We start from the raw sequence: 22,723 nt of genomic DNA, 5'->3' as shown, positions 1-22,723 counted from the left end.
ACCTCATACAACCCTGCAGCAAAAAAAATCTAAACTATCCCTTTAATGGTGTAAGCAAAGTGCAAAGTCAAATGGGCCTATTGATTTAAATCAAATCATTTGATACTCTCCTAACAAGCTTCAAGACTTGGACCCTGAGACCTACACTTATTTTGTGGGTTTCAAAAAAGCACAGTGAAAAAGACAATTATGCGCACATCCAAAAAACTTACAGGTGCTGGACAAAAGGTAACTATAACAAAAAGATAAAGTCCACACACTGAGGCCCCATCAACGGTTTTTTATTTGCAAAGTTTCACTCTTCACATGATCTTTGTCAAGCAAAGACAAAGATCCTGTGAAGATCGAAACATTGCAAATAAAAAAAAACATTGATGGAGCCTCAGTGTGCGGCCTTGATCTTTTTGTTTCAAAAAAGCACAACCATGGGTGCCATTGCAGGTTTCCAACATGCTTATCCATTCCATCTTTAGGAGTTCAATGTAAAGCGGCTGCTTCTCTCTGTTGTTTTTCCTTCTCTGTCAGATGTTCAGACCGTGGCTCCCTGTGCGCCTGCAGATCTGAGGCGAGGGGCCTAAAAAGGAGTGTCGTCACTCAATGATTCATAAGGCTGAATAATTCAATGGCTGGATGCATGTAAAGCACTCCGCCCCTGGTGAACCCCATCCTCCACAGACCCAATGCAAAGTCAAACATCACCCCCCCCCCCACACACACACACACACACACACACACACACACACACACACACACACACACACACACGGTTTACTGTGGTTTAAATATATGTTTGGGATATTTTGGGTCAAAGCATGTGTTCCTGTTGCCCTAACATATAGAGTGTCGAGAGCGTTTTAGAGTGAGATTTAGAGTGTCCAGAGTGTTTTAGCGTGAGATTTAGAGTGTCCAGAGTGTTTTAGAGTGAGATTTAGTGTCCAGAGTGTTTTAGAGTGAGATTTAGTGTCCAGAGTGTTTTAGAGTGAGATTTAGTGTCCAAAGCGTTTTAGAGTGAGATTTAGAGTGTCCAGAGTGTTTTAGAGTGAGATTTAGTGTCCAGAGTGTTTTAGAGTGAGATTTAGAGTGTCCAGAGCGTTTTAGAGTGAGATTTAGAGTGTCCAGAGTGTTTTAGAGTGAGATTTAGAGTGTCCAGAGCGTTTTAGAGTGAGATTTAGAGTGTCCAGAGCGTTTTAGAGTGAGATTTAGAGTGTCCAGTGTTTTAGAGTGAGATTTAGAGTGTCCAGTGTTTTAGAGTGAGATTTAGAGTGTCCAGAGCATTTTAGAGTGAGATTTAGAGTTTCCAGCCACAGAAGTTGCGTCAGACTGAAACCTCAAAAGGTAGTGAATGCAAAGGAATGGTTTGTGGCAAACTCATTACAGCACAATATGAATATATGGTTACCTTGAAACGTTGTCCTTTATTAAATTCATTGCATCGGAGCCAGAGTGCGGTTTCTATTCTTCCTACCTTGAAAGGTTAACAAGTATGAGATTGAGAGCCATTTCATTCAAACCCCCACCCAAACTGCACAGCACCTATCCAGTAGGGCTCAGCCATATATTGATATTATATCGATATCGAGACTAAATATGGTCTTAGATTTTGGATATGGTAATATCGTGATATGGCATAAGTGTGTTTTCCTGGTTTTAAAGGGTGCATTACAGTAAAGTGATGTAATTTTCTGAACATATTTTGTTGTTTACCCACTTAGTCATGATATCCACATTAGTGATGATTATTGATCAAAAATCTCTTTGTGTAAATAGTTTGTGAAAGCGCCAATAGTCATCCCTACAAAATTGTTGCAATATCGATATATGATTGATAGGTATTTTGTCAAAAAATATAGTGACATTTGATTTTGTTCATATTGCCCAGCCCCAGCAGCTGTATATTTTAAAATGGGGAAGGAAACCCTGTCTTTCATTTTATGGTGATCACAGTCTTGTGTTAATAAAAGTGATTGTGACATCACATGTGGCTTTGACTTACAACTGAACATTTAGTCCACTTAGAAAAAAATACATGTAGAAATATACATCATGTATCGCCATTCAGCCTAAAAATACCAATATATGATTTTTGGTCCATATTGCCGAGCCTTACTATCCAGTTACCAGACACCCACTACCCAAATTGCACATCACCACCTATCCAGTCGACAGCACACGCAACCGGCCCATCTTTTCTTTTGCAGGCAAAATTGCCTTCTTGCTTTTTCCACTGTTTCTGTATTGCAAAATAAGACCTGGCCTTTTCTTTTCTGATGTATTTCTTTGACTGACTGGTTTATGACTAAAGTGTATTCTGACAGTCCATATTGTAGTATGGCAATTTCTACTCTATCCCCATGAGAAGTGTTCTTTGCCAAGTAATCGGCTTCCTGATTTCCCTCCACACCCATCTGCTGGTACCCAAATAAAGCTCACCTCACTCCCTGCCTTGTGAGTTCTATAATGTTTGATACATCTCTGTTAATATACCAGGTCTGGACTTGGATTTGATTTATTTTACAGGTATTGTAGTTAAAGCAGCTATGAGGAACTTTTAACTGAAACATTCGAAATCTATTAGATTTATTATTTAGGCCGGGTTCACGCGCCCATACACGAGCTGCATCTGCGAGCCTGCGAAGCGGGCAAGCCCTCGCGAGGAAACCAACGAGGGACAATATTCTGGCTCGAAAACTCGACAACGTTGGTTGGACCGGGAGTGCCCGCAACTGTAATGGCCGCGACTGGTGCCGCTACTTCCGCTCTGCAGCAGATGACTTTAATAAAGAGGGAACAGACACGCCGACAACAGCGCCCTCTGCAGCACACAATGAGTTCAACAAAGAGGGAACAGAAAGACAGAGGCCAGCGCTGCAAGGACGACCAAAAGGGCACGGTAGGCTAGAAAGGAGCGCTACAGGTGAGTCGGCGTAGCCGCCGAGCTGCGTATGACGACGAGCTGCGTATGACGACGGACGGCAGAAATGAGCAATGAGGAGGAGGAGGGGAAGGAGGAAGACGACGATGCACAGTGGGCTATTTCAAGTGACTATAATAAGGCGAGGGGGTCCGCGGCGCTTCGTGCATGCCAGTTGATCAGGCGGGAACAATATTTCTAGTAATAATAGGAAGAAAAAGAATGATGATAATGATAATAATAATAATCATCATCTAATAGGCTGACTGAAAAGCTAACTGAATGCACATCAGAATGCACAACTCCTCAGTCCTCCTTATTACAGGTGTGAAGCAATAGCAGACTACATTATCACACCGGCTTCCACTCCTGGCCACTGTGAGTATTTTCCTATTGACATTCCTCATTATTGTATGATTCAACAGAAGCCGTAATGATGCCCGCAGGACTTGCTGACCAATGACAATGCAGCGAATCGTAGAAGCTTTGAATGAGCGCACCAACTGGGAATTAGAATATGAACACAAACACTCATCACGGCTGGATGAGTGGAATGCTGGGGGGCAGCAATATGGCATCCAACAATGAAATGGGCATCTTTGCACTCGCTACTGTGTGTGTGTGTGTGTGTGTGTGTGTGTGTGTGAGAGAGAGAGAGAGAGCATGTGCACACGTGCGTGCATGTTAAGTGTGCTTAATTTCATGCTTACTTGTAAGTAAGATGTGTGTGTGTCTGTGTCTACGTGTAAGTGTGATAGATAGGCAATAGTGCAGTGTACGCATATAAATCCACACACGCAGGCAGTAGTCGTGCTGCTGATATAAGCACAATGCATTTTTAAACATGTAGAATCATTAACCTACTCATAAGTGTGGTACCGCAGCTGGTCCTGCAGAGCAGATTCCTCTCTTCCTCTGTCTGCTTCTCTATCTTCTCCTCCTGGCTCTCTCACCAGCTCTGCTTTTCCATCTGAACCGTCTCATAGTGACATCAAACAATGCCACCTACACTTTGTTTAAAGTCCCTGGAAACCAGAAATATTTTATTATTATTTAGCATTTTGAGTTCATCACATCACAGGAGCCTATGTTAATAATCCACCAGCCAAATTTGAACGATGATGAACATCGCAAAGTATATAAATTTAGGTTTGACAGTCTGGCAAAAGTAATGAGAATCGATTATTTTTTAGAGTGTATTTTCTCCCGCGGACTGTGTGGGCGTGTCCCGTCTACAGCAGGGAAATTTCTGTCTCTCGGAGAGCGCGAGAGAGAGGGGGGAGGGAAACGGAGAAAGAGAGAAAGAGAGATCGCGTGTGTGTGTGTGTGTGTGTGTGTGTGTGTGTGTGTGTGTGTGTGTGTTCGTTGCTCGGAGAGGGAGAGACTCTTGCTGCGACTGCACAGCGCGCGCGTGTGTGTGTGTGTGTGTGTGTGTGTGTGTGTGTATGTGTGAGTAACCTCGCGTCACCAGGCTGTGTCTCTCTCTGTGCTCTCTCTCACACGAGAGGAGAGAGAGAGAGAGAGAGAGGAGAGGAGAGGAGAGGAGAGAGAGAGAGAGGAGAGGAGAGAGGAGAGAGAAGAGAGAGAGAGAGAGAGAGAGAGAGAGAGAGAGAGAGAGAGAGAAGCATAGCGCTCGGCACAGAGTGGGAGGGAGGCAGACGGACACTGAGGGAGCGCTGTCACTGGGGGCAAAGAACGGACAAAAGGAGGGTGGGTGCAGATTGCGCACGTGTACAAAGGTTATATAGAGCTTATGACGTCATAAGCTCCTGCATTTTAGCACCTTGCGCACTGCTGTCTTCAATGAGGAAGTACTTTGTAGAATCTTGTAGAAAAGTGTCGATTTTAAGGCTTTGGGTTGAAAGTAATGTATAATAATTTCGGAGGCACAAAATTACTAAGATAAGACCCTAAATAACATAGTTAGAACGTTTTTGTAGATTTTGGTTTCCAGGGACTTTAAGGCTCGCACGTTTCTTGTCAGAGCAAACGCAGCGCTTCTCCCTTCAATTACACGCAGAAGGTCAGCCTTTGTGTCCACCAAGCACAAAAGAGGGATAGGATGAGAGAGAGAGAGAGAGAGAGAGAGAGAGAGAGAGAGAGAGAGAGAGAGAGAGAGAGGGAGAGCCTAACCTGTCCTTAGTGGTAAGTAGGCCAACAGTCTCGCTGGGGGAATGTCTTGTAGGGAGGGACACATGCTCGGTTTTGTAGTCGTGCAAGAGTGTCAGTACGGGACAACCGATTTTTTATTGCACAATAAAGCATTGATCAAATGCAAACTATTCATCCTTTCAAATATTTCCCCTTCTAACCTTCACAATTAGCATTCACTATCGATCATTATATCACCGATGCAAAGTGTGTAAGTCTGCATTTTGTGTGTGCATTACCAACCAATTTAATGTAATATCCTCATTGCCAAGAAACTTCTCCAAAAAATGTCTCCTAAATTTGTTCTACTTTTTCCTTCATCCAATCATTCCTTCATTCCTCTCTACCTCTATTTCAACTTGTAGGTTTCTCTTGATTGGTGTCTAACCTAGAGAATAAAACAAAGCTCAGATCAAATAAGAAGCAGTGGGGGGCATCAGATTCAGAGTGTCCTGGATCTACAGTGTACCTTACAATCAATACGGTAACACTTGTCACCCTGTCAGCATTCTGACACAGCACACACTTCCTGTTCCCCCCTAGGTGGATAAACCAAGGAGGGGTCGGGTCGCGCAGCATCACAACAGTAGATGCTACAGAATGTAAAGAAATGAATGGTGCCCGTGAAGACCTCAGATATGGAGATGAACAGTCAGGCTTTATGCTACCAAGGAACACTCCAGCAATTTTCAACCAGCTTTGTATCATTACAAAATCAGTAGTATATCTGAAAACTGTAAACAGTTGTGCAGTCATTCATTTAGTTTGACAGTTACAGAGTTGATTTGAGTGGTGTGGACCAGTGATGTCATGCATGCATGAATGACATCACTGCTCCTCCACAACTTAACTCAAATCAACTCTCAATAACTGTGAACTCTGAAAATCTGTTTGAAAATCGCCAGTGTTCCTTTAAGAAATCAAGCACTGCATGCAGTGACTTGAATAGTGTTGACATTCTTACACTCTTTCTTACAAGTCAATTATCTCTGTGATTTTTTTGATTTTTTTCTGTCACTTATTGGGCATATACACTATATAGGTACATTAAGATCACAACGTTATTTACCTCTGACCACAATTCTGGTCCAATGCGCAGGTATCCTTGTGTAGGAATGATGGGGCATATAGCAACCTCTCTGCTTGTTTATCCCTGCAAAGAAGAACAATTGAACAATGGGTCAATTGTGTCACAGCCAGTAGGGACTAAGGCTATGACATACTCAGGGAGAATGAGATTGCACTTGCTTCTTGTGCGTGAGATGTTGCAAACTCATGTGCTGCATGTTGGACTGACTGTACTGACCCCTCCTTGTTCTTCCCCTTAGATCAGGGGTGTCAAACATACGGCCCGGGGGCCAAAACCAGTCCACCAGACTCCTCTCCAATCCAGCCCACAGGATGACTTTGCAAAGTGGGAAAATGGCACTGACAAGTCCTTCAATCCAATTTGATGAACTTGTGGAGGCTAAGGTAGGTTTCAGGAGCAATAGGAAATAGCCTATTTATGTTTTCTGTATTCATCACTAAATGGCAAACAATTTTCAGTCGGCTACCCTTTTGCCGTCAAATGTAATGCACAGTTACAGACAGTAGATTTGATCATTTGTTGGATAGGCCTATGGTAGCTGAGAGAACCCTATAATGAAAACGTGTTCTCAAAATGTACAACCTGTAATTCTTTACACTGAAAGAAACTGGAAAATGTGGAGCTGTTGTTATTTATAGGTTATTATGCATTGATTCTCTTTGTCTGGCCCACTTGAGACCAAATTGGGTCGCATGTGGCCCGTGAAGTAAAATGAGTTTGACACCCCTGCCTTAGATCCACCCAGAACTCTGGTGCAACCTTGGAGCTATTAGTCGTAACTCCACTGAGAAAAGGCCTGCGAGCGAGGGAAGAACTTCTGTGGCGGCTGGCCAATGAGAGCAGCTGAGGAGACAGCGGGAAGGGTGGTGGTGAGGCATGGACGCCAGTCGGTCAGGCAAACAGTGGGTGACCTCTCCTTTCCTCTCCGCTCTCCTCTCCTCTATTATCCCTTCTCTCCTCTTTCACCTACCCACTTCCCCTTCTCTTCACATCTGTCTGCTCACTCCCTCTCTTTCCTTACTCTTGCTGCTCGTCTCCCTCTCTTTGTGTGGACGTATCCCAAAGCTGTGACAACAGTAGCCTAGGCAGCAGGCTTGGGATGAGTGAGCCTCCTTTGTGACTTTGTACACAGCTTGCAGGCCTATACTGTATGGCACGCCACACACACACACACACACACACACACACACACACACACACACACGCACACACACACACACACACACAGGAGCCAGCTGCTGGATAATGTAATTGAAAAAAGCCACCACTGTCCACTGTCATCTGTTCTTCTAACCTTCACAATTAGCATTAATGATCACTATCATTATATTATCAACGCAGAGATTGAATAAGTGCATAACTGTGTGGCAATGCAAGTCTGTATTGGTGTGTGAATGAGCCTATATACAGATACAGATGGCCAAAATCAAAACATGAAATACAATAAGTAAGGTCAGTCTATGGGTCAGATAGAGAGCGAGGGAGAGAGGAGGATGTGGGGAAGTAACTCACTTACATTTTAATTGTGTGAATAGTGTAGCTATTTGGCATCTAAAAACAATATATTTTTGAATGGGTTGGGTTTAATATGCCTAAGCCTGGGCCATGAAACCTATCCTCCTTCATCCAAGACAATATCACAAAAGGTGCACTGTAGTGACACCCAGAGTCTAACAGGAGTATAGCTAGCATGGATTCGCAGGAACTCACCTTCTCTTTACCAGGCTTGCTGTAGTGAACATTAACGTTAGCTTTTGATGTGGTTTCTTGTTCTCAGCTTAACACAATAGCCGTGCTACATCGGCCGGCAGTTGAAAGACGATTCATAGCAGGTTTTTATCCAAAGTTCGACTAAAAATCTTCTGCGGGGCTCAAGACAGACACCACACTGGTGTGGTGACGTATTTGTGATGCAGAGCGAGCGCATGCTGTTTTGTCTCGAGTCGTTGAAAGACTACGTCCCCCACAATACTTTGCGCTTTAAACATGGCGCCTCACATCGCAGCCTGACTTCTGTCAACAAAATAATACCGCAAACTCAGGCTAAACGCGGCTTTATCGGACTGGGTATTGATAAAGCCGGTATAGCTGGTATATTGAGGTGATATTTACAACGAAAGAATGAAGCTATTGTTACTAACAGTCGTGAAAAGTATTCATAAAGGACCTCTGTGCCATTCGCGGCGCTGTCTGAGCTCCACGGCCAGCTCGTCCAGCGGCCTGTTGACGTTACCTTTGCGGCGGGATGCAGCGCTCATAACGGGCTCTAGCCCTGCGCTGGTCCAGAGGCTCAGCTCACAGGTGCAGGTGAGGACGGAATTCATCAGTGAGGAGGAGGAGGACGCCTTTATGCGAGAGCTGGAGCCAGGCCTGAGGAAGAAACGCTACGAGTTCGACCACTGGGATGATGTAAGTTCACTTTGACAAGTCCACCTTTGCTGGCTTCAGTTCAGAGATGTTCACAAGTCATTTTTGAAAATCCAAGTCAAGTCATAAGTCTTTGGTCACAAGTCCAAGTCAAGTCTCGTATGATACATCATTAGGATTATGAGAGCATGGGCGTTCTATCATCTGCTGGATGCCATCCGGTCTGCTTAGAACACTGCATAGCTAAAACTAAGAAATTCAAAGCATGTACTGTATTATCTATTAGCATACCGTATCAGCATTGGTTAGATGACATTAGTAGATGCACACACAAAAAGAAAGATTGTTCACAAGTCCCAAACCTCAAGTCCAAGTGAAGTCTCAAGTCTTTGAGGGCGAGTCTCAAGTCAAGTCTGAAGTCTGTGTGAGTTAATTGCGACTCAAGTCCAAGTCCCCATCTCTGCTTCAGTCTGACAGTACTTGTATAACTAATTGTATAACTACATTAACAAATACAGGTGTATTGACTCCCCAAGGCCTCTTAGCTGTTATCTAATCACCATAAAGCATAATGTGGGAGCAAAATCATTGAAATAATTTTGCTCTCACAATTACCTTTTTGTGGCTTATTGCATAGAAACAGCATGGTTGTGTTGACCTGACCTACATTGTGCTCACTAACCCTCATGTAGGCTATTCACGGGTACCGAGAGACGGAGCGCGTGACGTGGGGGGCGGCATGTGAAGGGATCTTGAGTCGCGTCAGATCTGTGGCGTTTGCTGAGGACAGTCCACTCCTTGGTCCCATACACATCCTAGATCTAGACAAGGCTGGCTACATCAAACCCCACATCGACAGTGTCAAGGTAGGTTTTCTCTTCCTACTACATGCCGGTGCATTGCTGAAGAACCGCATCAGCAAATACATTTTTCACCCCATTTCTAGAGATTTCATTTAGTTTGACAGTTATTGAGAGTCGATTTGAGTTAAGTTGTGGACCAGTGATGTCATTTGTGCAACTCAAATCGACTCTCAATAACTGTCCAACTAAATAAATGCCTGCAAAACTGTTTCTCCTTTAAGAGATACTGTGCTGTTGTTCCAGCGTGCTTTATTGCTGTCCACCTTCCTGCCCCATCTACCCACCTTCTGCCCCTTTCTCAGTTTTGCGGAAGCACCATTGCGGGGTTAAGTCTTCTGTCAGACAGCATTATGCGTTTGGGGAAGGAGGGTGCCACCAATGAATGGCTGGACCTGCTGCTGCCCCGGCGCTCCCTCTACATACTGAGGTTTGGAAATATACTGCAGTTGCTTCATGATTCTAAGATACATCCTAGGATGTGCTGGGACACATCTTCTTTGATGTTTCCTGAGGTCATCGGGTGTTTTGGGTCTTTTAACAATCATACACCCTGGCTCAGGCGACCCAGCCAGGGTTGATCAGGCCCTGGCTTGTGTCCCAGCAGCATTGGCCCATGGATCCAGGAAGAGCGATCCTCTTCAGAAGAATATGTTTTGATCTGATTCTCTGGATAATAAATGTGATAATTTCTAGGTCTTGGAAAGTTTGGGAGTTGCACAAAAGCAAAAGATTATTGAAAAAAATGAACGCTGCTCAGACCCAATTCACATCAGAGTAAAAAAAAATGTAGCTGTAGACCCGCTATCAGTTTTTCGATACAGTCAATGGTTTTTCAGCATACATCATACGGAAAATTGATCAAAAGCTTCAAAGCCGGTAAAGAAACTGAAGTCTGGAAAAAGTACGGAATTTACAGAATGAACAAAATGTGGACAAAATCAAATATGATATTTTTGACCAAATACCTTGATATTGATATTGCAACATTATTGTAGGGATGACTATTGGTGTTTTCACAAAATATTTAAACAAAGAGATTTTTGATAAAGAATCATCAGTAATGTGGATGACAAAGTGGGTAAAGGCAAATAATACAACAGCTAGAACAGTCTTGTCGTAAGTTCAGAAATTTACATCACTTTACTGTAATGCAGCCTTTAAAACCAGGAAAAGGCAACATCTAGCCCCCCAGCCATAGGCAAAATATTTGAAAAAGGGTTGAACCAGGTCTGAGAAAGCAGAGCCAAGTTGGATGCCATCTGCCACATCTTGATTCTTTGCCTCTTCAACCAACATCGATTTCACCCTCAACACCTTGATGATGAGACCAGGGACTCCTTCTCCTTCATTGTGTGCTCATGTGGATGCATGAATCCATGTCGAGTGAGGCATGTGTAAGAGCTGTGTCTAAATGTGTTTTGTGCTCTGCTATCTGTTAGCGTTAAGAAAACTCCCTTTGAACAGAACAGACAATGAATGCAATGAAAGGCAAACAGAAACCTCTTGTCATTTTCATCATGGAGTGTAGTTATATTCTAGACAGGATAACGATTATCTAACAATCTAGTAATCAGGTAGCTCAGTGTTTAGCTTTAGCACTGTCGCCTCACAGCAAGCTTGTGGGTTTGAATATCCTCCTTTCTGTGTTTGCACGTTCTCCCTGTGTTTGCGGGGGTTTCCTCCGGGTGCTCCGGTTTCCTCCCACAGTCCAAAGATATGCTCTGTTTGTGTAGTATCATGATGTATATAGTCTATCTAGTCAAATGTGTAATATCATATGATGTTACTATGTAACCTATGTTGTGTGTAGATACAGTATATGATGTAGGATAGCCTACTGTGATATGATGCTATGTAAAGCCCTTTGAGACATGCTTGTGTGATAAGGGGCTAACTGAACTGAACTGAACTGAACTGAGCTCTCCCCCCACCCTCTCCACTTCCCTCCACCCACGCAGGGACCAGGCCAGATATGAATTCACTCATGAGATCCTGAGAGATCAGGAGTCCTTGTTCCACGGACAGAAAGTGCCTCGCCAGCGCCGCATCTCCGTCATTTGTCGGAACCTTCCCGCATGAACCAAGAGCGCCCAGGAGGGAAACATACAAATACCCACAACACAGACTCAACTGGGATATTATTAAAGGGGCACAACATGAACTGAGAGGACTGTGATGAGGATCTCCACTGATAGATTGCATGAATAAATTATTTATATATACATATGTGGCTCAATATTTAAAGGTGGACTTGATTGTGGGGTTGCTCGGAGTACGGTGATCCCAACTGAGAAATAGCAACGATAATGTCAGGGTTGAACACCACTTGATTCTGAATACCGTTAAAGACATCACTGCGGTGTGTTACTCTAGTTCTGTATAATACAGAGAAGTGATTGGTAGCACTTATTGTTAAATTTAGCATTTCTGAAGCACTTTACTAAAATCAAATCAAATTGAAATAGGAAGCTCTCATATTTTCCAAATCTGGGACTTCAACATAGACTATTTTAGAAGCATATGCAGTGGTGTAGTTAATTGATTGATTGATTTAAGTGTCATGCACTCAAGGTGCCCAACCCCCATGTGTTGGGGCGGCTGTAGCTCAGGAGGCAGAGTGGGTCGTCCACTAATCGCTTTGGATAAAAGAGGTCGGTGGTTTGATTCCCGGCTCCTCCAGTCTCCATGTCGAAGTGTCCTTGGGCAAGATACTGAACCCCAAATTGCTCCCGTTGGTGTGCCAGCACCCTGCGTGGTAGCCTGCCGCCATTGGTGTATGAATGGGTGAACCTTCTGATTGTAAAGCGCTTTGGATAAAGGCGCTATATAAATGCAGGCCATTTACCATTTACCATGTGTTTACAAGACACATACACAATAAAAACATCACACATTTACAGCATTTAAATTAAAGATTAAAGATCAAACATTTAAAGTACAAGTCACAAAACAGCAATGGGCAGGACAGTAATATAAAACATACATCAGTTTCTAAATAAGAGGTTCTGTCTCTGCTCCCATGCTTGACATAAAATTAGCAGTGAGGAAGATTCCTTTTTTGAAACACAGCTCGAGGTTCTCATAGTCGTCCAACTCAAAGAAGTCACCATAAATAGAGGACATTTTATTAAAGAGTACGTCCCTTGCGTCATCGTAAGCAGTGCAGTAAAATAAGAAGTGAATCTCATTTGCAATTTAGTGTAATTCACAAAGTAAACAGAGTCTACTGTATGCATGTTTTCATAGTCTCCTACTGCTTAGCATCAAGACCTCTTGTATTTCTCATAAAAATGTATGACTGGACTGGAGACAGGTAGGAAAAGGAAAACAACAAATACATAACTATATCTATCATACACTTATATCATGAGAATGCAAAAAACAACAACATTCCTATCGATTCCACATAGATAGAGAATTCTATTAGGTTTTGATCTATACTCCCTCAGAAATGTACCTCAAGCAGCAGGCCAAGAGTTAATTCAGATTGCAAAGTGAAACTACTATTAATTGATTCATGATAGGGCATTAATTATCAGTTATTTCATTGATAATAGGACAAACCTTTTCAAGAAAGCAATTGCGTTTTTTGTTTTATGTAAATTTATCAATTGTGATCATTGACATAATATATTGTGATCAAAGCCTCAGCCCTCATATTTAGATGCCACTTTTTTCCTTTCTTTTTTTGCCTCGCTGTGCCATAATCCGCACATTTAAAAATGATTAGCTTCAGTCAAAAATGGATTATGACCAGTAGGCTATACCAGTAGATGGTAGTAGCTGATCTCCATGATTCAAAGGACTGGGTCACTTGGTAGGAGGAGTCAGAAGTTTCCCCCCACACCTGTAGTTGCCCCAACCCTGTTCATCACTCCAAAGTGCGGAAACAAACCCTGAAAGCGTTCAAAACTATACAAACAAAAGAATTGTATGAAGTACTTGTTTGACAGGATTGCCTGGTGAGACACTGAGTTTAGACAAACACTTTCCAGAGACATCCACACTTACCTCAGCCCACTAACACACAGGTAAGGAGCATGAAGGCATTAAAAAGGAGGCTTTTTATGCTGATTTGTTCATTATTCCAAGGTTGTTTATTGACAAAATATTGTGATTTATTATTATTATCTGTTTGCATAATGTGTACTCTTTGGTTGAGAAGTCCTAACTTAAAGTATGTGGATATATTATGAATATCGACTCAGATTGTCTACTTAATGGCAGCTACTTCTTTTTTCACTCATGTTGGTCTCGACCTAGTTTCAAGATGAAGACCAGTCATGTTACCTCACATCACAATAGGCATCAGCTCCCAGCTTAAGTCAAGCGTAATCCTAGTGTGACGTCCGTTATGATGTGTGCCTCCTGACTCATCACCCCATCCTCAATAGTCAATCAGCCCCTGTCATGCCAATATGACGTCGGTAATGACGTCAATGCCGAGGCTATGACGTGGCAGTACATATAGCCATGCTCTTCGCGTCATCGTCCTGTTTCCCTGATCCTTCCACCTCTATGGTCGCTGTACCTGGGCTGATCGTATCCCATCCTCTGAAGTAGGGATGTCAACGGTTAACCGTTAATCGATTAACCGTCGCTAACGTCGTTGTTCGGTTATTGCTGTCGGTCTATCAGTTAATATTATTTTTTTTTATTTTTTTTTACACGTTTTTTGAGTTTCCTTGCAGATTTTGCACAGTGTTTTGCATCATGCAACTATTTTGTTCAAATTTTGTTCAATTGTTGGCAGCAAATCGAAATAGGCTATATTTTGTTTAAGTTTTTATGCTGCAAAAGACAGTAGGCCTAATGTGAAAAAATCAAAAGAAATAACAGATTGTTGTTGTTGTAATGTTTACATAAACAGGAAATAAAGCTCTCAAAAATATATTTCCTTGTCATCCATATAAGAGCCAGAATGATTTTGGAATGATTACCTGATCAAAATGTGGCAATAAACTTATAAATTTCAGCAAAGCCAACAAAAAATAAAGGCATAATTCTAACACAAAAAGCATTAACATTTCAGCATCTAAATAGACACGCCTTGTTTGGGCATGAGCTCATTGAGTAAATAGACAACATTTTTTTTTTTTTTTTTTTTTTTTAATATTAAAAAATTATGAATTAACCGATAGGTTAATCGATTATTAGCGTCAGTTAATCGAAAGTGAAATTAACCGAAAATTGACATCCCTACTCTGAAGCTGTGTTTCGCTATTCTCAAGTCTTCCACCATCTGCTGCCCTGTTCCTGTCATCGCCGTTCTGATCCTGCTATCAAGCCATTCGTGATCGCGGGTCCCCATATTTGTATTATTGCAATAATGTGAACAAATTATTCAATTGAATTTCATGACACCTATTTCCTGTCACTGATTTAACTCTTCCTGTCACAGATTTGCACTTGCAGTCAGAGAAGATGGGGTCAGTAAACAACGCAGGGCCGATGCGCGTCCTTGTGACTGGAGGATCTGGGTTGGTAGGCAAAGCCATTGAGCATGAGGTGCAGAAGGAAGGTGGGAGGCGTGAGGGAGAAGAATGGATCTTCCTCTCTTCTAAGGATGCCGATCTTGTGTAAGTTCAGTTGCTTCACTATAGCAGGTCCACCAAATGGACTACCAATGAAATAATTTATCGATGTGTTAACGCGGTCTCATGTTATGTTTTTAGTTTAGTTTTTCCTGTAGCCTATACTTCAGTCATCCTCCATCCTAACAACCCACAGAATGTGAAAAGTGAATGCCTCTGACCCTCTGCATTGTTGCCCTAGCCTCCTTCCTGAGAAAACTTTTGGTTTGCATATTTGCAATTTGGTTTGACATGTTTTCCTCATTATCATGGCCCCACCCACTCACAACAGCGCATATGGGGAGAAACTGAGAGGATAGAGAGGCCCCACAGCCTGGATCCCCCCCCCAACATAAATCATAACCTTAACCATAAGACCACTGAGGAATATTTAAACCACAAAAATTTTGAGCACAACCTTTAAGATACTATTAGATCTGTTTTCTCTCTAGCTAAAAATATTAAATTCAGAATAATATTGATTTGTCACATTCTTCCACCTCCCGACAAGCTACTGCTGATTAGTTGTGATTGGACTGAGGTCTGCAGCGCTTCTTTTGACTAAAATGCACGGTAAACACTCTAGAATAGATAGTTCTTGATAGTACATTTAATATGAAGAGAAGACCAAACGTCTAATTAGCAAATCCAGCTTTATTTCCTCCATGTTCATTAGGAACTACCTACCTCACCTTACAGGACAGACAGCTTCCCTCACAAATCAGCATACAGGACGTGAAAAACAGCACAACAGGAAGCTGCAGACCACACGGGGGGGGGGGCTAAATGGTCATGCAAGGTGTGTTTGATAAAAGTTTCCACCAGATTGCTGCTTCTTAGTATGCCCAGACAGGGTTTTATATTGTTCCTGTTCCTGCTGCAGGGAGCACCATGATTATAGAGCTGCTATTCTCTTTCAGCAATACATTCATGGAGGCGACTCACAATCATACCTAGGAGGTGTCCAGTCAGAGACAGTCTTGTATTGAGAGACCCCACTGTAGCATTGGGGGTGAAGCACCTTGCTCAAGGGCATCTGATCAGTTGTAAATGGAGGAGTGAATGTTACTCATTCACTTCTCCCATGGAGATTTCCCCAGCTGGCATGGGAATTCAAACAGGGACCTTCAAGTTACAAATTTATTTTTTTGGCTACTACCACCCAATGTGTAAAAGATTGCTGTAAAATGTGGTAGTAAAACGATGTACTATAATATCAACAGAGATGTTGGGCAGACCAGGGCTGTGTTTGAGAAATATCGTCCCACGCATGTCATCCACCTAGCTGCAAAAGTGGGAGGACTATATCTACACATGAGGGAGAACCTGCACTTCTTGGTGAGACAATGCAGCCTTTCTGTGTCCCATCACCACTGAAACTAAATGGACAATAGGCTAAAAATAGAAATTGTTTGTGAATTGTTGCAGTAAAATCAATATCAATGCCACAGTGAAGATGAGGCTGATTTTGCAGTACTTGAGATGAATGGATAATATCTCCATTGTCTCTAATCTTTGATGTCTGTCTGACATCTTCACAGAGGGACAACCTCAGGATCAATGACAACGTGCTACAAACGGCTCATGAGATGGGCGTCACCAAGGTCGTATCCTGCCTGTCCAGCTGCATCTTCCCCGACCAAACCACCTACCCCATTGATGAGACCATGGTGAGTTTAACAACTGATAGGGACAAGCTTGTGAAACAATACAGAATTGAACAACTGATAATACATCAATTGATTAGACTGGCGAGACATTGAATTTGGAGTTTAGTTTATGATAAATTGCCTCATATTTCACCGAAACCGACTTAAAAATTAAGATGTTTTTGTTTTTGCTCCAACTGAAATGTTTTATGGTCACTCACGATTCAGTAGGTCACTGGTTGGCTTGGTTCCAGTCTTAAAACCCGTTATATAAGGATTTTTCAAAATGCCTATGGAGAAAATGAATGGGGAACTCTCTCCTGGGGCAGGAGACGTCATGTGACTGTTCAGCTTTATAGATGATTACTTTTTACCAGGTCTCTCAGGTTTTGGACCACACACAATGACATTGTACCTCGACAGTAATGATCTGGGTGATATGGAATTCAGAGAAACATTAATTTCTTATTTTGGAAAGGGTGGGGATTTAACGTTTGCTGTAATCCCCAACTCTCACAGATACACGACAGGCCGCCCCACCACTCCAACTTTGGCTACTCACATGCTAAAAGGATGATTGATGTTCAGAACAGGTGAGTCGTGCACTACAAACAGGGGCGTGGCCTGGGCAGATGGAAACAGGGGCGTGGCCTGGGCAGATGGAAACAGGGGCGTGGCCTGGGCAGACGGGGGAATCTGTGTCACGCATTCATCCTCAACAAAAAGACTGAAGAAGCAAAGCCCGCAGAAGTATGCTCAAACAATCTTATATTTTATTTAACTTTTGGTTGTGGTCTCTCTCAGCTAATCTGTGACCGTGAAAACAACCACAATGATTTGTAATTCACTGAGTCAGGCGCATACTGTCTGCTGCTCTGTTGTCACTCTTAACAGACCAGTCCTATATGGCAATCTCCTAGTGGGCAGTTGGATCAGTGTTCCAATTAAATAATTGAAATGCATTCTATTATAGTAATAACCAGTCACACAATAATGACAGTCCAGTCAGACAATAATGTAAACACACTCTTGTGTGTGTGTGTGTGTGTGTGTGTGTGTGTGTGTGTGTGTGTGTGTGTGTGTGTGTGTGTGTGTGTGTGTGTGTGTGCGTGTGTGTGTGTGTGTGTGTGTGCATGTGTGTGTGCATTGCCAAGGAATTTTAAATCAATAGTGAAGCCACATACCAATGTATTCTGCGCGCGCGCGCGCGTGTGTGTGCGTGTTCATTTACAGGGCATACTTTCAGCAGTATGGACATCGCTACACGGCCGTCATCCCGACTAACGTGTTTGGCCCTCACGACAACTTCAACATAGAAAATGGCCATGTGCTGTCAGCACTCGTGAACAAGACGTACAAAGCCAAACGTGAGTATCTCAGACCCACTCGCCCACATGTTTGAACATGCACTGAATGAGCACAAACACATAGCACACACAGTAACATGCCATGTCTTCTTTTCCCCTCTCGCTCATAGAGGATGGGACTGCTGTGAATGTGTGGGGCTCTGGTTCTCCTAGAAGACAGTTCATCTATTCTCTGGTACAGTACTGCATCTGTGTGCTACAACTAGAACTTCTTCGAGTCCGTAGCAATCTCAGATGTCGTTCTGCCAATATCGGGCACAGGCCACAGCTGATGGGGAAGGTTCTGCCAGGTCTTCTGGACTGCACTGGGGGGCATCAGCACATTCCAGTAGGTGGGACATTGTCTGCACAGATCCACATCTACACGTGTCTTCTGTTGTATAGTTCCAGGCTTTCATCAGTGCTTTGCACCTCCCCTGTTCTACACGCAGTCTATTAAGGGACTTCCAGGTTGTCCAGCCTAGATCGTGGCCACTAGCGAGGCTTTCTGTTGGTGTAATTCCTCTCTCCAACCATTCGAGAGCTCGTGTGTTGTAGCTGTGCCATTCATCTTCCCAGATGTTGGCCCTTGCTGCTTCTTTGGTTGTCTGGAGGGGCAGAACTGTCTTCGCAAAGCTGGCTCTGGATCGGAGCCTCCATGGGGGTGCTACATGGCCATGTAAGGGATGTCTGGTGTCTGTCTCCTGTGTTCTCCGTTCATCTTGAGCGATACCCAGTCGTCTGATGTGCGGAGGAGAGATGCCGGCTAGCGCATACAGGCGCTAGCCTGTATACTGACAACTAGAACTGTGTCATTGCGACTCTTCTATCTACCCAGGGAAGTCACACATACTGCATCTACTGACTCTATTGATGATGTTGGTGACACTGCCTGTAGTGATTTATCCTCATGCAAAGATGTGGCAGTTCCCACAAAATATGATAAGATCTTTCAAAATAACAATTTAGAAAAATAACAAAACAACAAGCCATGGATTTCTAAACATCTAGAGACAAAAAGAAGTCTACTTTCTAGAAGTGTCACGGTAAGCACAGAAAACCCAGAACCAGACACGGACACAGTCTTAATGCCAACTGAGATTGTATTTAATAAAGTCTTTTAAACGTAAATAGGGCTATAAAGCCAAAACGTAGAACACAAAGATAATAGAGAGTGCGTCTTCAATCCACACGGAACAGTCCAGTCCGCTTTGGCGGGGCGCACAACTGTGCGTAACGTAGAGCAAGGGCGGCAAGGCAGATCGAGAGAGACAGGCAGAGAGAGGCAGGTCGGCAGGACTCAGGCAGACAAACCGAGCAGGGCGTCAGGCAGGACTTCCAGACAATAACCGGACGCCATCTTGCAGAACCAGAGTCTATAAATAGCCCGCCTAATTGATGGGCGGACCTGCCAGGTAATGGACCACACCTGGTGTAACGCCGCCTCCACTCAGCCACCCAGCCTAAACACACGCCCACAGACAACAGGGAACAAAACAGGGTTAGTGAGAGGAAGAGGACTGGCCAGCCTTCATGACAAGAAGGGTGACATGCAGCGTGGGAATTACTTGGAGGCCATGGCCGCCATTGCCCCTCCCTCTGGCCGTGATGCCCTGAGATCCCTAAGGCCACCTTGGCAGCTAGTGCCCTGCTACCAGCCTGCTACTGTCAGTTGCTTTAAAAGCGTCAGTGATCTCGGTTTAATGTAGCCTGCCCTATGCAGAGGATGTGTCATTGGCTCATTTTAACACACATTTCAGAGAAATCGCTCCACACGATGTCAATAGACTCTATTGACATTGCTCTATTGAATCTTGTGCACTAAAAAAATGTGCGACACCGAAGGCCAGATGGCCACGCCCCTAAAATGACAAAAAGAAATTCCCACCCTGGTGACATGAGTGGTGAAAGGTTCCAGTAGCAAAAGCGAGCATCCACAGGGAACTAAATTACTTCAGCCCATTTACTGGCTGAAAAGCTGCTGTCACTGTCACCTGAACACTGTGTGCTGGGTGTAGTGGCTTTCCTCACAAACATGTCTCGTCTGTCTGTTTGTGCAAGCTGACTGAGGCTCACTGAAACAGTCAGCTTGCAGCACGGCTTGTGCTGGGAAAGGAATCTACCAATCATCATCATTGGTAAATTAGCAAATAGGTCTCAGGTTCTAAAAATCAGAACTATCCATTTAAAGTAGGCAGCAGGTTATTGGGCTGAGTCAGACAGCTAAGTGTGATCTTAGATATTGGAGTGGCAGGTGTTGGAATGGCTCATGGCATCCTTGACTGAGCTGGCCGTCCCCGCAGAGAGCAGTCTGAGCTAACACCATCTGGCTGACTATCGACTGAGGCTGAAAAGAACAAAAATAATGTGCCCCACAGTTGGTGTAGCCTCTGTCTTTGTAGCACATTTGCAGTTTGCAAACTGGTTTTGCATTGTTGTTGTTGGACTCAACTCTGGCTTTTATCAATGGATCTTTACTCTACTCTATTATTATTGTAGTGTTTCTTTTTACAATCTTGTACTGATGTAATGGATGTTGAGCAATTTTCTTTTTTTTACTGATTGATTGATTGATTGATTGATGTGTCTCTGTTATTCTCAGGACCTGGGCCGTCTAATCGTTTGGGTACTAAGGGAATATAATGAGATTGACCCCATCATCCTCTCTGGTGAGTAGTGCCTTCATAGTGACTCTCTGGTGAGTAGTGCCTTCATAGTGACTCTCTGGTGAGTAGTGCCTTCATAGTGACTCTCTGGTGAGTAGTGCCTTCATAGTGACTCTCTGGTGAGTAGTGCCTTCATAGTGACTCTCTGGTGAGTAGTGCCTTCATAGTGACTCTCTGGTGAGTAGTGCCTTCATAGTGACTCTCTAGGCACTAATCTAACAATTTCAAACATTAATAATGAACATTTCAAACATTAATAATGAACCTTCAGCACCTTTGCACCTTATTATTATATTTCTTTTTTTTGTTTTCTAACTTTCTACCTCTTAGTGGCATCACATTGTTATCATCCTCCTGTTTTTAGCTGCATTTATTATTTTAAACTGGACATTAATATGAACTCAACTACATTCTAAATGCATTAAGAGCATTAATTTCAACCTATTATATGTGCTTCTACTACAGTATGTCATTGTGTGTAATGTGTGATACAGAGGGCAAGACTACTGAGGTTAGCACTTGAAAACAATTAATTGCAAATATGTGCAATAAACACACATGTAGCATGACAGAATGACACACACGCACACACGCACACACACACACACACGTGTGCGAGATGATCGTTGTGTATACTGTATGTGTGTAACCATGCTTCCTTTGACATGTTGCCTCTGGATTGCACAGTGGGGGAAGAGGAAGAGGTCTCGATCAAAGAGGCTGCGGAGATGGTTGCACAATCTCTGGACTTCAAAGGCAAAATGCTTGTATCCTTTCAATACTCCCCAGCATTATCTCTGTTCATTATAACTGGGGATGGTATGATTTGGGTCTTCACTGAATAGTCAGCCCACCAAAATACAGTGACAAGCACACTTCGTGTGATTTATCAACTTGTTTCATTCACAGTTTTGTATTTAGTGAAAAAGATTCAAATAAAAATGAACGCAGCTATTACAAAGCATTCGGTTTACAATCAGTAAGCCTTGAAACATTTATATCTGAGCTTGTATCCAGCTTTGCATACAAGCTTTGGACATTTCTGGAGATACTAGCAACGATCAGTTTGATCCATGGCATAGCTAAACCGTGGCAAGTGGAGACAAGTCTAATGGGCTGTGCAGTTTCCCAGAACCATGCAAATGGCATCTTTCTTATATATAAGTAAATCGTCTAAGGTCTTGGTCTTGAGATGCTTTACTGAACCTGGGTGGTAGGTTCATATATCATAGGTTTTGCCCAGGGACATTCAGTATCTTGTCAACATTCCCGAGACATAGATACAAATGTGTAGCCTCTGGATGCACTGTACTGTACAGTCCAGGGACCAAAACCAAAGAGTCATAGATTTGAGGCTCACGCAAACCCCCAGCAGTACCACCTGACCTCGCCTTGACACCTCACATCAGTTTGACACCAACATGTCTGACGGCCAGATGAAGAAGACGGCCAGCAACGCCAAGCTAAGAAGCTACCTCCCCAACTTCATGTTCACGCCCCTTCAACAAGGTCAGAGTTCACTGTGCATCTTGACACTAGGGAACCTATTGTCAGAACAAAATAAAAAGTGCAATGCTGCTGTGGTGTGAACACTTCATAAGTCAAATTGTTGAGTGTCTACACTGAAAACCCATTTGAATTTGAATAGGTTATATGAACATTTTAGAATATGTCCAAATCATAACCTCAAAGTCTATCCTTTAATAAAATACAATGGCATTGATCTGAATTTGTCCATCCAAGGAAAGGACAGACTATGAATATCAGTTATGTCCTATTCATGAGCATTAATGAAATTCATACACTGAAAATGATTGTTTCTTAAATGTAATGTACTGTAGTAGAAAAGGTGGGGGGGGGGAAACGTCCCAAGAAAATGTGAGTCAACCCTTGGGCAAGCTTGGTCCCTGCTTTACCCCAGCCACTCTACACACAAATGAAGGAGGGATTTGAATGATGTTTGCATGCAACCCCAGCCTGCGAAATCTCATTTGTTTCTTCTTCATTTCCCTGCTAGCCATTAAAATGACCTGCGACTGGTTTCTGGCCAACTACGACATTGCCCGCACATAAAGTGACTAGGCACTGAGCTGAAATGACAACCTGC

General features: G+C 43.1%; 2 protein-coding genes across 2 annotated transcripts; both read left to right on the top strand.

Moving 5' to 3' along the window:
* The first annotated feature begins 8,179 nt into the window (after window positions 1-8,179).
* On the top strand, window positions 8,180-11,604 carry alkbh7 (alkB homolog 7). Its single transcript, XM_083649002.1, has 4 exons — window positions 8,180-8,561; window positions 9,212-9,385; window positions 9,685-9,809; window positions 11,341-11,604. Exons 1-4 carry the CDS (start codon window positions 8,274-8,276, stop codon window positions 11,459-11,461), a joined length of 708 nt encoding a protein of 235 aa, XP_083505128.1. The 5' UTR covers window positions 8,180-8,273; the 3' UTR covers window positions 11,462-11,604.
* A 3,202-nt stretch (window positions 11,605-14,806) lies between these two features.
* Window positions 14,807-22,719, top strand: LOC310787147 (GDP-L-fucose synthase-like; the record flags this gene model as incomplete). The annotated part of the gene is made up of 10 exons (XM_083648498.1): window positions 14,807-14,961; window positions 16,179-16,293; window positions 16,497-16,625; window positions 17,124-17,197; window positions 17,838-17,971; window positions 18,082-18,146; window positions 20,553-20,619; window positions 21,304-21,383; window positions 22,026-22,125; window positions 22,634-22,719. 10 exons carry the CDS (start codon window positions 14,807-14,809, stop codon window positions 22,687-22,689), a joined length of 975 nt encoding a protein of 324 aa, XP_083504624.1. The 3' UTR covers window positions 22,690-22,719.
* Window positions 22,720-22,723: the final 4 nt, after the last annotated feature.

This window comes from Poromitra crassiceps (assembly GCF_964638095.1).
Source record: "Poromitra crassiceps genome assembly, chromosome: 13".
Classification (NCBI taxonomy): Eukaryota; Metazoa; Chordata; class Actinopteri; order Beryciformes; family Melamphaidae; genus Poromitra; species Poromitra crassiceps.
The sequence above is the reverse complement of the archived record's forward strand: the minus strand, read 5'-3'. Positions and strand labels throughout refer to the sequence as shown.

Excerpts from the sequence above, each read along its gene's own strand:
- alkbh7 (XM_083649002.1), top strand. The coding sequence starts at position 8,274 with ATGAAGCTATTGTTACTAACAGTCGTGAAAAGTATTCATAAAGGACCT. Across the intron at positions 8,562-9,211 it reads AGTTCGACCACTGGGATGAT|GCTATTCACGGGTACCGAGA; the intron begins GTAAGTTCACTT and ends ACCCTCATGTAG. Across the intron at positions 9,386-9,684 it reads CCCACATCGACAGTGTCAAG|TTTTGCGGAAGCACCATTGC; the intron begins GTAGGTTTTCTC and ends CCCCTTTCTCAG.